This window comes from Neovison vison, chromosome 1 (genome assembly GCF_020171115.1).
Source record: "Neovison vison isolate M4711 chromosome 1, ASM_NN_V1, whole genome shotgun sequence".
In the NCBI taxonomy this organism is placed as follows: domain Eukaryota; kingdom Metazoa; phylum Chordata; class Mammalia; order Carnivora; family Mustelidae; genus Neogale; species Neogale vison.
Genome location: NC_058091.1, coordinates 111,028,657 through 111,045,629, shown reverse-complemented (window position 1 = coordinate 111,045,629; position 16,973 = coordinate 111,028,657). Strand labels below are relative to the sequence as shown.

Below are 16,973 nucleotides of genomic sequence, written 5' to 3'. Positions count from 1 at the left end.
AAAAGTCTATCATTCCTAATTTGTTTCTTAGTACATTCCAAATACATTGTGCAGCATTATTTATTTTTTTCTACGTATGCCACTTCTTTGTTCACAAGATGATGAAAAGCTCCTGGAGGGCATGGATAATGGCTGACAGGACACGTCATTAGTGTGGTACCCGGCACTGATGCAACAACGCATACTCACCATACTGCTTGTATTTGGTATATCCCGAAATCTGTCCAAAGTTTGAAATTTCTGATTCAGCTCCTGAAACAGTTCCATATGCCTCTTCCTTGTATGCATGACCTTCTGCAAAACAGAACACAATGGCCCTCATTTCTAATTTGATGTGTACAGTTTTAAAAAGATATTTACTATTTTCGCTTTAGCTAATAAAGAAAATCAAGTTTGGCAGGAATCAGGAAGTCCCAAAAGACACCAAAAATGCAAATAAGCTGCTAATCCTTGTTTCATAGTCAGCACTTCTTGAACATGAAGAATTGGCTTTATTTCCACTTACGAGATAACCAAAAAATAGTTTTCTCTTGTGAGTGCATTAAAAATGTAGCAGTCATTCCTGTGTAAGATTTTCATCATTCAAAGTTAAAGCTGTTTTACAAAAATTGTTATAAGAAAATGTTTAAAAATGTGGACTTGTAAAACACCCAAGTCTCTCAATGTTTGTCATGGGAAATACTACTTTTTTATGTATTATTTCCATAAACACTAAAATCCTTGCTGCTCTCCTAAAGGGGTAGCAAAATCCCAGGCACTGCCATTTAAGGCTGACTCAAAGCACTGAAGTGTCTGAAATATACGTGAGATCTAAAATCTTACAATTTCCATGAATAATGACTGAGCTTTTTAGAAGGAAAATCTGACCCATAGGCTTCATATATTTATTTATGAGATGGTACAGAATCTTAACAATTAGGGCTCAGAGCATAAATTGTGTGGTTGATGAGCTTCTCAAATCACCACAAATATATTAATCTTTTTTCCCCCCAAATATATTAATACTCTTTATCCTTGGTTAAATCCTTTTCTCCCAACTTTATCATAACTCAACAAATAGAGTCCTAAATAAAAATGACCCCAGGGTAAGTATCATAGGCTGAATCTTTTTCTATTTACAGAACGTTTAACAGAGAAGATAATAAATCCCCTGTATTTACAAGTATTATTTTAAGGGAGAAAACACCTTCCTCAATTTTAATTTTTTTTAAATGTTAAAAATCAGTATTTCAGTGATTGTTCCAAGATTGCGCCTCCATATTTGTGCAAGATTTTATAGTATTTTAAAGCATGTGCCTCATAAATCATGATTTGCTCATGTGGGCTTCATAGGTGTATTCTATTCATGACTAAGCTTGGATTTCAACATTTGGCCTATTGTTTGAATTAACAAATATTTTCAAAAGTACGGATTTGTTTTGGACTAGAAATACATCTTTGGGGAAAAAATATATACAATGCCTAATTTTCTTCTAAAAAGACACTTGAAGAGAACATGATCTCCTTGAGGGGGGAAAAAAAAGCAAAAGAGAAATGCAAATTAAATCTTTAACATATTTTTAAAAAGCCTTATTCTATTATGCCAATTTAATTTCCTGTATTTAATGAATCTGTGTTTAGGTAATACTTTGTTTAGCTAGTTTCTACTATTTTCATTAGCCTACTTTTATGAGAATTCTGACATTTTAAGTCTTGCTCTAACCAAATTATTTTCATCTGTGCTCCTTTAGTTCTAGGAGTTGGCTGTTAACAAATCAGGTGGTTGAGGATGAGAACATGGCAACATTACTCATGATGAGGACGTGAAACATAGCAAGCAATTACAGAGCGATTAACTTCCCATCAGTTTTGGGGAGAGTACAGGAAACAGATTTGCAGGATTTACAGAGAAACACCAGGCAAACATAATTTGACTAGCAATGGCTGATGGAGATTTATGAGAGGGAGGATTTGCATAAGCAACTCAGTGGAGGGATTTTGAGGACCACATAGCTGGCAAACATAATGAAATACATTCTATCTCTGGGCACTCAAATATTCCCAGGCAGTACCAGAGCCCAAGACACTGATTAAAATACTGATTTTTGTTACAAGAAATACCTTAACAACAACAACAACAACTATGGTCATCAGAATATGAACTCTGGCTCTAACTTTTGAATTTTTGTTTTGTTTTTCATAGTAATGAATCTTACCAGGTAGTTATTTTTTGCTGGGCTTCAGTAGGACTAAAGTCACACTACTGTCATTTCTTTAAAGATACTTCACTCTATCAGTTAATACATATTCATGAGCACCATATATTGTGCTAGATGCTGAAGTGACAATGGTGTGCAAAATCCAGTAGAGCTTCTCCCCTCTTACAGCTCAAGGCAGAATAGAGGACATAGGCATTAGTCACATAAGAACTCAAATACACATTATGTTAGAACTGAGATAAATAAATGGTATGTCTATGTGAGTAAGTGGTAGGGGAAGTCACTAAGATAAATGCAAGTGAGGCAGATTTCCAAATTTTCATAGTCATTTTGAAGCTGAAAATTCCCAAATCGGTTATTCATCATTTTGTTTGTTCTCTTTCTTCCATTCTCTAAAATTCAGAGAATTTCTGGTATAATTCTTATTTTTGTGCCCTTTCTCAATGAGATCATTCCTTTCCAAAGACAAGGAGCTCATTTTCTTGTAAGATAGTTGATGTTATTGGCACAGCTTCCTCATTTTAAGGTGGGCGTGTGATGATTTTTGTCTGTGCAGTCTCCATTTGTCTTTTATCTTATGACAAGGTCCTGACTTTGCCTTGGGGATTTATGCCTGCCAATGGTGGCGAAAATGTCAATGGAGGTCCCTACTGTCTACTGGCCAAAAGGTCAGCTTTTCCATATCCTTCCCAAAAGTTCTTTTTTGGTTGGTAGTCAAAGTCACTCTCTGTCTCGTGCAACCAAATATTTCTGTTGGATAAAGCATGTTTAATGAAGCAAAGTGTTAAATGTATCCCATGGCAATGAGAGTACATTGACTGAAGTTTTTATCATCATATTCTGATTGAATAGGTAGCAGCTGATTCTGAACTGAGTGGATTTTATTTTGAGGACCTACATTGTTAGAACATACTAAGAAAAATATATATGGTGAATGCAAATGTTCTATAACCAAAAAACCTTCTGTAGTGTTCTACATAGGTTTATAAAAGTTACTCTGATAGCTCACGGATGCCACAAAGAAGATGGAAAGAAATTAAAAATTTGGGTGCTGAAATCTCTTCCTAACCAGAAACATTACTTGCAAATCCATCTGCATGCCAGATAGTCATTCTAATTTGAAATTGTCCCCTTGGCACAGCCAGGAATCACCATAGCAATGATGGCCTGATGGTTCCGACAGAAATACCACATTGGAGCTGCCAATCAAGAGTGCACCTATCTGTTAGGGCTCAGTCTGATTTTCCATGCATGTTCACAGACTTAAGTACACCTTTCAGCTTTTTCAGTCGGGGAAGCTTCCATTGACATGGAAGCCAGCATTATGGTAAATAAACTGGAGAGTTTCCAATCTGGCAGTGTTTTGGGATTTAAAAAAAAGTAGCTGTGGTTTTAGATCTCACAAATAAGTATGGTTTCCCTTTATCTATTTACTTGTCTAAGTAACTATTTATTTGCAGCACTCATGCCTTTGATGGTCTTAATTATCTAATTAGAAGTTTCTGTGCTTACTGGCCCATTTTAATCCTCTTTTTGGGTCTTACTCACCTTAGGGTTTTATCTGTTTATCTTTTTCTTTCTTTTGTCACTGAAACATCCTGTGTCCCAAAGAAATTGACTTCTGTGAAAAACTTAATTTTCTAGAACCTTGGGAAGATGATAAAGCTATAACTCATGTAGATTTTCTTTTTAAATAAACAAATATATTCTAATTGACACTATATACAGAATTCAGGTTGCCTGAGTTATAACTCCTGTCAAATAACATCAGCATCTTTTGCAATGAAGAGAAATGCTTAGCAATATTCCCTTCCACTCGGGTTATAATGACATCATTTAAAAAAAAATTTTTTTTAAAGATTTTATTTATTTATTTGACAGAGAGAAATTACAAGTAGGACAAGTAGGCAGAGAGGCAGGCAGAGAGAGAGGAAGGGAAGCAGGCCCCCCACTGAGCAGAGAGCCCGATGTGGGACTCGATCCCAGGACCCTGAGATCATGACCTGAGCTGAAGGCAGCAGCTTAACCCACTGAGCCACCCAGGTGCCCCATAATGAAATCATTCTTTGAAGCTGCATAGGAACCCGCATTTGGAGAGGACCAGCAACCTAACTGCACAAAAATATCTCCTGAAATAGCTTATTTCATACTCTTATCTGTCATTTTATATACTTATAACTCAAGGGAGGCTTTTAATTGTTGATACGAGAGGAAAAGTGATAGGTTTTATAGTACTTTCATGACATGTCAGGTATTTGAGAGAAAATCAGGATGTGATTTTTTTGAGCATGTCCTCTATCTCAGGCACTCTTCTAGATTAAATGCTTGAGACATGTCAAATCTGACAGCTCTGGGTCTGGACAAACTTGGATTCAGATCTCAGTTCCATCACTTTCAAATTATGTGGTCAGAGGCACAAACTGTAATTCCCCCGTAGCTCCCATTTCAGCATTCAGAGTAACCTTACAGGGTTGTTCTGAAGATTTAAAAAGGGATACAAGGCACTTATCACTGGAGGACACATGTAAGAGCCACTTAAGAAATGGTAGGCATTATTATCTTTCTCAGTCCTCCCCTACCCAGAGAGGTAGGAGTCATTATCTCACTTTGCTGATTAGGAGACGGAAGCTCAGGAGGCTGAGTAAATCTCCTAGGCTCCCATCAGTGGTGAGAGAGCTGGAACGCATTCTGAATCCAAAGCCAATTTTCTTTGCATGCTGCTATCTTGGATACATCCCATATTCAGGGAGCACCCTCCTTTCAGTTACTCAAGCTTGTGATTATGCCCTATTCAGATGGAAAAGCTGGTGAGAGAAACAAGGGTGGGTTAGTTGCCTTCTGTCCATCAGCCCATAACCTGGATATTGCTCACCCTGCAACTATACCATAGGACTGCCACTGTGTTTTGAAGGGCTGGTCTCCATGTCTTGTCTCTGGACACCTTGTGGATAGTGACTTATCTTTGTATCCCTGACACCTGGCACAATGATTGATATTTAGCAGATGCTCAATAAATGTGCATAGGATAAATGAAATGACATATGTATATAGGCCATGGAAGGTGCCTACAATGTGGAAGAGACTCTCATAAATCTTGTCTTCTCTCCTATTTAAGGGGTCTCCCAGCTGAAGACGAAACTTAACTGGCCCCAGACAGGATCCCCATCTCCTATTCTGATCCCATTGTGCTCTCTTATTTTCCATACAAATGGCTCATAAAGGGCCTGCAGGTGGGTTTGAAACAAACTGCTTGGAAGTTTTCTTTTCTAAACTCATTAAGTGTGAGGGATAGAGTTAGGATTTAAGTTGGAACTACAGATAAGGTAGGCATTACTATATGCAGATTTTTAGAAACAGAGAAACCTCTTAGAAAAAGTTGGAGAATTTCCCAGCTATAAATTTTAAATTATGGGGGCCTGGAAATCATGTTGATAGACTTTAGAAAGCACTCTGCCTTAATTACCTTTACTAGCTTTAGGAATATAGACCCCTATGCTCTCCTTGTTCATATTTACCAGTATAAACCTATGCTTACTTTTCTTCTTTTTTTGCATTGCATAGGAGTCCTCAATCCAGAGTGTGTTGTTGAATACTAGTTTGAAGTGAATGAAAACTAATGTTAAGGAAGCAACACACACTGCAGGAATTAATCTTGATTCCTGAAGCTGTATTGTGAAAAGGGAATGATTTATGTACTTTCCTTGGTCAGAGTCCCAGAGTATCCCTAAGACAGAACCTGGAGGGCGCCTGGGTGGCTCAGTGGGTTAAGCCGCTGCCTTCAGCTCAGGTCATAATCTCAGGGTCCTGGGATCGAGTCCCACATCCAGCTCTCTGCTCAGCAGGGAGCCTGCTTCCCTCTCTCTCTCTCTTCTCTCTGCCTGCCTCTCTGCCTACTTGTGATCTCTCTGTCAAAATAAATAAAATCTTAAAAAAAAAAAAAAAAAGAGCCTGGAGCCCCATGGCCTGCCTGACATTACTAGTGTCTAGATATGTTTCAAGTATGTTTCTATTTGAATAAATATATATCCAGGACTTAGACAAAGGATCTAAAAAAAAAAAAAACAAAACAAAACTGAATAAGGTATGTATTATTTTTTTGTCACTGTCATCCCAGGATATATTTGGCTGCAAATATTTGCAATAGTTTAGTATTATAGAAAAGACAGATGTAGCATAGGACTGGATTGCTCAAATGTTTCCTCTCAAAGTGTACTGATTGCCTAACAGAGCTCAGCTCACTTACTGTGGGGGATGGGGACAGATATGCTTTATATTTAGGAAGTAATAGAAATGTTATCTTCTTTGCCATAGCTAAGCTGTGTCCATAACAATATAAAATTAAAATATTTTATCTTATTTATAGTACCCCAAATCTACTAAAAATTCATGTCCCCACAAAGATGGGCATAATTATCCTGGATTGATGACTTCTCGTACTCTCTGCTCACCATCACATCTCCTCAGTTTGAAAAGCATGGGTTTATTGGATGTGTGGGGTTCATTAGGGCCTTCAAAGGAATGTTCTAAGGTGTTTTTAAGAGCTTACATCATTCCACAGAAGAATGTGATAAGGTTTATCTCCATGTTTTTTCAAGAGAAGATAAAAATACCTCTCTAGACATACTTTTTTTTTTTTTAACACGGAATGGATAATATTGTCTATTGCAGTTTGAGACGTTTGTATTCCTGCATTCCTAAGAATTCCTTAAGATTTGTCCTCAAGTCAAGAAAGATAATTTAAACTACCTGCCTGATATTTCTGATTTAACATCCTATTAGGCACCTTAATACCCAAAGTACTAAAATGCAACTTGGCTTAACTAGATGTCTGCTTGATTTTCCTAGATCTGTCAATGATACTACTAGAAACCAGGCTCAGACCTGTAGGATCCTCTCCTATGTTTAGTTAAGGACCAAACTCCATAGATCTGGACTTTGACATGTCCCTATTCCTATCCTTCCCTACCACTTCTTTTTTTCTTTTCTGGACTAGTCACTTTCATATTTGTATTTCAACTTCCTCATTCACTCTATTCCAATCTTTCCTTTCTATTACTGCCACAGTCCTCTTTCTAAATTCCAGGTCAGAGAAAATCATTTCTCATTAAAAAACAAACAGAATATATAGAACAGAATCTTTTAGTAACAAATTAGGTAAAACTCCTTCCTTGGGGTGCAAACTGTTCACTATATAGTTTCTAAATTCCTTCCTCTTTTTATCTATAGACCTCATGTTTCAGTGAATTTTAATTTGCTTCTGGTTTCTCAAACATGCCATACCTTATCCAACCTCCATACTTTTCCTCTTCCTGGAATCTCAACCTGCTATTCATCTTACGTTGCATAGCATGTAAATATCTTTGATGTCCAATATGGCTCTTTTTGAGGTGTTAACTCCCTATTCCATTTTCTATACTGGTCTCTGCCCCAACTCAGACATACTGTTCGATGACTTATTAAAGCAAACTGGACTAATTTCAATTTTAAACCATCCTTTACAAAATAATTTATCAAATGCCTACTATTGTGAAAATGAATAAAAGAATCCTCATTCAAAATGGAGGAATCCATGAAGGGAGAGCTCTCATGCACTTCCACTCATTGCAGTCTGCATAACCAGTAGGAAAAAGAAAGATTTTCTCTCAGCCTGGCAGCAGCAAGCTGCCTGCAGGCAATGAGAAACTGCCACCACTTTGAACTCCTTTTTGCCTCCAATGAAATTTTGTTCAAAACAACCCCTTGCAACTTCCTCCTTTCCTCTACAAAAGGATGCTGTCCCTCTTTGTTATCTGGACTTGCTTACTGTTTGCCATAGTTTGCATGTGCCAAATTGCAGTTCCCCCGTTATTCCCAAATAAACTCATTTGCTGCTCAGTAATACTTGTTATTTGATTTTTAAGGTTGACATTATATGGTGTCACAAGTGGGACCTGAAGGTGATGAACCTGGATGAACTAACAACCCCAGGCATTGTGTATGGTAGTCACTTCAGCCTTGTGCACCCTCTGTGAGTTATCTTTTTTCCTTTTGGCAAGGTAAGCCTCTTTTCAGAGTTAAGCTTCTTCTGTTTGGTTGAGCTCTCTGACTTTATTCTTGAAGGCATCAGCCTTTTGGTGACTGCTCATTTGTTTGCTGTGCCTCTGGTTTTAAAGTATGGGATTCACAATCCTCTAAATTCTTTACAAAGGACCCTCCTTCTGGGACCCTGGCCAGTTTTGTTTTCAAAACTATGGCCCTTCTTCATGCACTTTCTTAACCAAGTGGACCAACTCAAATGAAGATAATATAGAATTCCGATAGTCACTGTGGAAAACTTTTGACCTCCCAAACTTGTTTTTCTCAGAACCAAATTGGAAGACCACAGCTCTAAAATTAAACAGACTAAATAGGAAGCCTGTTTTAGTTGGTACCTGGAGTCTTCCAAATGTATCTAAGACTCTAAAATCACCTCTTTGCAAAATCAGGTTTTTAAATTACCCAACACACAAACAATTCAAAGTAGACAAAAGGGGCTCTGGGGCCACTTTTCCCCTTCCCTGTCCTTTGTCTTCATTACCAACTTCTTCTTTTCCTTCTGCACCACCCCCACCTCTTGTATACCCCCAGGACTTCCTCATCTACCAAACTATGGACCATAATTAAAGAACTTACTAAACCCAGAGAAGATCCTCAAGTTTTTATAAATGGATTACCTACTGAGATTAGTAAATTAAAACAACAACAACAACAACAACAACAACAACAACCAACCAACCAAACAAAAAAAACCCCTGCTGGTGTCTTCTGGGGTCCTTTTTTGCATCTCTGTGTGTGTCTATGAATGTCTATGTATGTCTATTATAGATATGGTATTTTTCTACTTCTGGGTAACTTGCCAAAGTTAATTTCTGAAAGGAGCTCTATGTAATTGGCTTGAAAATGAAGCATTTATAAATTAAGTTCTCAGAAATATTAATAGACACCCAAATATTTTTCAGGTTCACATGATTTGGGAAAATATTTGATCTAAAAGTTAGTTTAAGATTGTTGGTTCAATGAAAATGAACCAACACTATACAGTTCTCAGCATTAAATATAAAACTTTTGTTCTAGTGAGGTTTATTAAAGGTTTATTAAGGTTTATTATTTAAAACCTTTTGATATATTTCTTTTTGAATTTACTTGACATGTTATTTCTTTTACAAAATTTGTGAGCAAGAAGATAGCTTGGGCTGATGGCTAGTTGTCTAAAATCTCATTAAGTTTTTGTGGGTAATCTAAACATAATTTTAAGAATAAGTTAAAATAAATGTAAGTAAGATAAAAGGTTTTCAGGTAAACTTTTACTTTCCCTAATACATTTTGGTAACCTTAATGTTTTGCTAAGTTAAAGTAAATGATGGATATTCATACATCATTTCTAAATAAGGTAGAAGATGGACACCGTAATTACTGAATATAGGTTTATCCATTTCTGGCTTCTTTTTATACAGAGAGACAAAAGATATTTAGGTCTATTAATGAACATGTTTTGTACCACACCGAAAAGTTATACTAGAAATTATGAAATGTATTCATGAAATTGCCAACCTTAAAAAATGCTAATGTAAAAGTTTGTAATTGCTTGCTTAGTTTTCACTAAAAATTAAGGTTTCTAAGGGTTAAGAATTCTAATTAAGGTTTCTAAGTGTTAACAATCCTAATTAACATATTTAATTAAAGTTAGTAGGAATAATAAGGGAAATAATTGTATACAAGGAAAGTAAGGTATGTTTTTTGGTTAGAAATGGTATTGAAAACATGAGATATGGAGATCCATTTCTGTTGAGGGAAACAGAAAGGACAGACTAAGATGGACAGGTCTGTGAAAAAGGAATCTTGGGAAAAAATTTTTATGTATGATCAAGCTAGATAAAATTTTTTATAAGGCTTTAAAAATAAGCTCTAAAATTAATAGTATATTTATGTAAAATTAAACTTCAATTTTTATTTGCTAAAAGGACAAATTTTTCTTAGACTATTGGTCTGCTTTTGATAACAGATTGTAAAAAGTCCCCCTTTTTTTCTTTTAAAGTAATCTGGCTTTAAAAAAAAAGGATTCTGCGTTTCGTTAAAGTAATTTTCTGTACTTGCTTTCTTTAGCAAGGCTTTTTTGATTATGTAAGTTTTAACTTGGAACTCTGTGACTTTCTATATTTGCCTTTTAACATCTTTCATTGTTTCCACAGGTTAAATGGATAACTATTATTTCATCAATCCTATTTGACCAAGAGCTTTAAAACCTTTTGATATATTTCTTTTTGAATTTACTTGACAGAGATCACAGGTAGGCAGAGAGACAGAGAGAGGAGGAATCAGGCTCCCTGCTGAGCAGAGAGCCCGATGAGGGGCTCTATCCCAGGACCCTGGGATCATGACCCGAGCCGAAGGTAGAGGCTTTAACCCACTAAGCCACCCAGGCACCCCAAAACCTTTTGATATTTTTGACAAATTTCCCCAAATCCAATTATAAATAGTCTTTTTGACCTTGAACTAACTTGGGTTTTCCAAGAAGTCCCTAAAACATCTCAATAGATTTGTTCTTTCTTCTTACAAAAAGAGAGACATTAAGCCCTGTAGGGTTATTTGATATGTTAAATTACATGAGAAGCATTTTCCAATAAGTGATGATAAACTACCCTGGTTATGTTGTGCAGGTGAATGTTATTAATGTAAATATTTTAGAAATTATATGAAATTCCTAGAAATCTGATGTCTTGGTATAATGTTATTGGCCATAACTCCAGTTATTATCTTAAAGTATATAGAAAACCAAATTTTCTTGTCAACTCCTTTTCAATGAACTTGCATCAGATCTTTAATAATTGGCATTTTAAACCTTTTGTCATTTACAGGGAATTATGGTTTTACTCTGATACTTTTACAAAAGCGTACCTACAGAAGTAATTCATCCTCAAAGATTCAGGGAAAAAGCTCAAAAAAGTGTAGGTTTCTGATAACTTTAAGATAATAAACTGAACTGGGTAAGAATTTCTCGAACGAATGTAAAAACTAAATTCAGGCGTAGTAAGAATAACATGGTATTGAATGAATGGAGGAAGATGATTATGATTTTTATGACGTCTAGTTTTCAAACATTACTGATCCTTTAATATTTTCCTTGCTACATTAAAAGGAGCCCTTTTGCTCCTTTCTTTAAAGCTATCTATGAAATACAGCAGTTTGGTAAAATACATCTTTGTAAACAAGGATGAAAAATTTACTTTTTCTCCCTACCTGATCCCTCCAGAATTTCAAAACTCTTGAGGATTTTTCACGTGGCAATATAGTTATTTATATAAATTCAGTGAGAATCTGTTCTCCTTGTAATAACAATTGAAAATATTAGCTACTTTACCAAGGTTCTGGATTATTTTGAGAGAGATGTGCATAGACTCAGATTTGACGGGACAGGTTTTAAGAAATTAAGGCTACTTTATGGAGCCAATAAAGCTCCTCAGAAAAATCAACTTGGCACCTTGCTTAAAGGTTCTAGTCTTTTTTTTTTTTTTTTTCTGCTTTTTGTGTTTACTGAATGACTGCAGTTCTTTTTTTTTTTTAATTTTTTAAAAGATCTTATTTATTTATTTATCAGAGGGAGAGCACAAGCAGGCTGGGTGGCTGGCAGAGGCAGAGAGAGAAACAGGCTTCTCATTGAGCAAGGAGCCCAATGTGGGATTCGATCCCAGTACCCTGGGATCATGACCTGAGCCAAAGGCAGCGGCTTAACCCACTGAGCCACCCAGGCACCTCCTTAGCAAAGCAGTCTTAAAAAGAGCTTGTATGGCCAATCAGTATGCTTGCTATACTTGTCTAAGTACTCAGGCCAAGTTTAAGGCACACAAATTAGTTTTACTGTGATTATCTTTGATAAATATCAGGGTAAGTATAGAGAGAAAAATTACGTTTGAACCTCTCTCTATATTAGATTCTAATCTTGTATTTAACTGTACTAGATCCTGAATTCTTCTGTTTTTCTCAAATATCTGTCTACCACTCTCCAAACTAATGTTTCCAATTTTTTCTCATGCTTTTGATTTGGAACAAAGACTGCCCCTGAACCTCTTTGAAAGGAACTATACCAGCTCCTCCTCGTCACCCAAATGACAGCCAGACTTCAGGGGTTTGAATTTTGGACATACATCCCACAGCTAAAGATGGCTGCACCTGACATCCTGTCTTGTACAAACCCTGGAGATTTTTCAATCAATGGAAAAGAAGTAGCAGACATCAAGGCAGACTACTTCCACTCAAGACACCACATCAAGACTTCATACTTTAAACATAAAGGTCTTTCCCTCCTTTTTTCTTTTACCTTGGCATTGGCCTAGAAAAATAAAACCATCACCTCCCAGGCTATGGCTAAAGGGGGATAAACTCTGGAATTTAAAACGTTTTTTATGGTTTTGTCTTTTTTCAGGCAAAAAACCTGACTGATTCCTGATATCTCATCTGTTTATAGCTCATTACTTTTAGATTTGGGCTTCTCATGTAGGACTATATATACAAACTAGATTTATTTGAGAGAGAGAGAACAAATGCAGGAGGAGGGAGAGGAACAAGCAGACTCCACAATGAGCATGGAGCCTGATATGGGGCTCGTTCTCATAAACCTGAGATCATGACCTGAGCCAAGACAAAAACAAGAGTGGGATGTTTAACCAACTGAGCCACCCAGATGCCCCCATAAACTAGATTTATTATTCTGCCTCTCTCGTGTTGTATAATCATTTAAAAATTCTATGCCTGGGGGCACCTGGGTGGCTCAGTGGGTTAAAGCCTCTGCCTTCGGCTCAGGTCATAATCCCAGGGTTCTGGGATTGAGCCCCGCATCGGGCTCTCTGCTCAGCAGGGAGCCTGCTTCCCTTCCTCTCTCTGCCTGCCTCTCTGCCTACTTGTGATCTCTCTCTCTCTCTGTGTGTCAAATAAATAAATTAAAAAAAAATTCTGTGACTGTTGTCTGTCAAACATCTGCAGAAATAACCTATCCAATGCTGTCTCAACATTTCAAGATGATCTCTAATGCTTACACCCTCTTTAAGATATAGTCTACGTGGGAAATGCCTGAGAGTTCTCCTTTCTATCCCTTGTTACTCAAATGTGGCCTTAAATGGTTTCCAATAACTATGTTCTTTCCTTGCACAGTGGGACATGACAACCAGGAAAGGTCCTTCCCGGCACCAAGGGACAAAATCGCTAAATACAGGAAACCTGACTCTTGATGGGCAATGCTTTCAAGGAATGTTTAAAACAGTACCTCCCAACTTCCTTTTTTCTTTCCCAGGCTTGCATGTCCTGAATTGCAATTCCCAAATTAACTCATTTGCTGCATGATAACCTTTGTTTCTAATTTGTTCAATTTTTGAGGTTGACACTAAATATTAGATCTCTGCTTGGAGCTGAGAATGCAAATCCAGTAAGGAGATAGAAGGGGAATAGAGGGATATCACTATAGTATTTTCTGTATACTTTACCAAAAGAACTGATATTACATCATTTTGACTAGACAACACTTTGCTCTATTTATTCCTAAAAACGCAGTATTTTCATGGAGATTGGCAATGAAAGGACTTTTCCCCAGGTATAACATTGACTGGCCAATGTTTTATGGATGTATGAGTGGAGAGAATATTGTTATTGTGTATAGACTTTGGGGAATGTCTTTGGCCCAAAGGGAAGATATCTTTAGGAGCCTAGGAGACAAATCTGCTTGTCAGTGGCAAAATGCCTACTTTGGCTACTGTGTGGTAAAGCTTATGGGATGGGAACTGGGGGACTAGCAAGTAGTTTGATATAAACAAAATTTATCCAGCCTGATTTAAAGGAGAGGGAGGCAACTCTGACTCTTCTCCAAGGACCATCCACAAAGTACAAATATATCATATTAAAATTTATCATTTAAAGCTGGCAGTAATTTTTCTGAGCACCATCTGTAAGATATCTGCCACATACCTACAGCTGCACACAGACTCAGGGGAGTGGTACTAAAAAGTTTGTAAAGAAAATGTAATATCTCAAAGTGTCCCCTGCTCCCAATTCTATACTTCTAGCAATCATGAGATAATCAGAGTAAAGAGCTAACTACCCAGGCTTGTTGTGTTGCAGCATCTTTCCATTACCAGTCAATATTTTGGTAACACCATGGTTATATGTTGGGATACTAAGCAGTGGGGGAAAAGCATCTGATTAAGGAATCTGCTACCAGTCTATATAAAGAACACATGAAAAAGGAATAGTTTTTCTAATGCTCCAAGTGACCCAATATAATTAGATTTCTTTTCAGAGCTTATGATTACATACCTTTGGTTGGTTGCATTGAGACCTAATTTTAGATCTAGGTTTTTACTGTATTTTGTCCCTAATACCTCGTGGATTAATTACCACCTCCTTTTCTTTGTACTAACACAACTTACTGCTTTTAGGACATAAAAGTAAATGCACAATGATCCTCTATTTTTGGGTAACCTAAAGAATAGAAAACAAATTATTTGTCCCTTACAATGCAGTAAAAAGTGAAAAAAAAATATTGACGAATATTTTTTCTTTGTACCCTAAAACTTAGAATAGAATGAAGTTTTTATCCCATGTCAGGTTGCTACAACTGAGATGCATCAGTAGGAAATTTTGCCACATAATCATGGAGGTCAGATTCTTTATTGTTACTTTGTTTCTTGTACTCTGAAGCTTTACTAAAAAAGGCCAATTCTCCTTAGGATAAAATCAAAGTGTGTTCACCAATGCAGTAAATAAAAAGTTAAATCTCACTTTTGAAACCTGATGTACATTGCTGAGTTACAACATTCATCTACATACACAAAATGATTGATTTAGGAGCTTCCGTATACTAAAAGGTTTCCATAATTTTAGGAATATCAACTAAAATTATCAAGTTCTATGTAAGCATCAAAACAGTACAAATATGCTAGAGACATTTATAATGTATTATATCCAATTATGTCGGCAGGCTGTGAATCATATCCAATTATCAAGATGCATAAGTGCCTTTTATGTGACACTCAAACATCATTAATTTTGTGCTTAGCATAAGCTGCTCAAATGGTATGATTTCAGTAATTTCTAGCATCGATATTACAACATCAATATAAATTCAATGCAAATTGGAAAATGAACATCTTCATCTTGTTTATATCTGTGAAAAGGCATTTAAAAACACAGGAGCACACTGAACCAACACTTGCTATTAAAAAAAAGAATCTGGAATGTATCACAGAGAACCTAAATAATAGGAATCGGTACACAAGGCAGTTGCGGAGAAAGCCTAGCTAACCAGCCAAAGCGTTCTCAGAGGCTCTCTTTTCAGGTAGTTACTGAAGTAAAACCAATATAAGTGCTGTAAATGTGAGAAATGAACAAAACAACATTCTTACCTCACAACAAACTGGATTGATCAAATTCAGTCCTTACCACAAATTGCCCATTTGTCTTAGTATTTATAAAATGGATTCCTTGTTTGGAATATCTCAGTTTAGCATACATCTAAGTCAATTGGAAGTTAAAATGTTTTTCTACAAGTAGTTTTACAGAATGAACTCAAATAAAAAATGTTTGACTTCTCATTTAATTTTTTAAAAAGTAGAGCTCCTACATACTGCAGAGTAATATGTTTAAGTAATTATATGTCAATCTTGAATTCAAGCAATTAAAATTATTTTAAAAATCCATAGAAACTTACCTCAAAGTCAAGGTCTGAATATCGTGATTTTCTTCTCTGTAAGATTTTTTTAAAAAGAAGAAAAACCAATATAAAGTTATGTTTAGTCATTCAAATAAAATGAAAATTATTTTCAATAAAACGTCCTGCGCATCTTTATATTACAAGTTTTCCTTCACAGAAGAGTATGTTGAAATTTTTATGATTTTATCTCTTTCATCCAAATGATTTCATTCTTATTTTGAACTTCCTTTAAAATGGAAGAATATAAAAATACAGAGTACTTCTTACCTTGACCTCTTAACTCTAATTTTTCAGTAGGAATTTTTTAATATAAATTCACACAAAACATTCAATCTTGAAGGAGACTTTACGTCTGTTATAGCAAAGCTATGTTTTTTACTTTCGAGACACAAAGGATTAAAAGCTATGGACAAAAAAAATCATCTAGTCCTCTCAAGACTTCCAGTAGCCTCTCTCCAGGCTTCATTAGCCTCTCTCCAGGCTTCATTTCTACCAAAATCTCTCTGGCCCTCTGAGTCCTAAAGTTCTATATGTCTCAACCACAGATTTTTTAGTATTTGACAATTCTCCATGATAGGAAAATTCCTAACTGCTAGTTATTAGAAGCAGAAGTATTCTAATTAAATAAAAAAAAATGATGATTGTCAAACCCTAGAGAAACATAAATGTAGATGTCAATATCTCAGTGTTCCTCTATGCCTCTCTGTGAAGCAGCTCCTAATTCTAGTTACAGATCAACAGGTATTAATAAAATAATTAGTCAATAAGCCTGATAAATCAGGAAATATTACTTAAATGAAATTAAAGAAAAAATAAATAAATAAATAAATGAAATTAAAGTGACTCTGAATATTAGTGTAGGAAAGGTATACTTAGCATATACTCAGAGGGATTTGATATTGAAGGAGATATCTGGTAAATGTAGAAAGCGTCTCCCAGATTTTTAGAGAACAAAAAGCAAGTTTCCAATATGAGGCTTTTTTTTTTTTTTAATTTGGATTTTTTGGGAAGAAGTGGGGGTGAAACAAAAAATAAATATTAAAAACAAGTAATATTTAGGC

The 16,973-nt window shown here is 35.9% G+C and overlaps 1 protein-coding gene across 3 annotated transcripts in view; it reads right to left on the bottom strand.

Annotated features, from left to right (window-relative positions):
• ADGRB3 (adhesion G protein-coupled receptor B3) overlaps positions 1 to 16,973 on the bottom strand; it is a 731,117-nt gene that overhangs the window by 9,720 nt on the left and 704,424 nt on the right. For all 3 annotated transcript variants that reach the window (XM_044253842.1, XM_044253861.1, XM_044253851.1), the window contains 2 exons: positions 15,910 to 15,945; positions 190 to 294 (listed from right to left, as the gene is read on the bottom strand). In XM_044253842.1, coding sequence (XP_044109777.1) covers positions 190 to 294; positions 15,910 to 15,945 — 141 coding nt within the window. The remainder of the gene's footprint in view (positions 1 to 189; positions 295 to 15,909; positions 15,946 to 16,973) is intronic.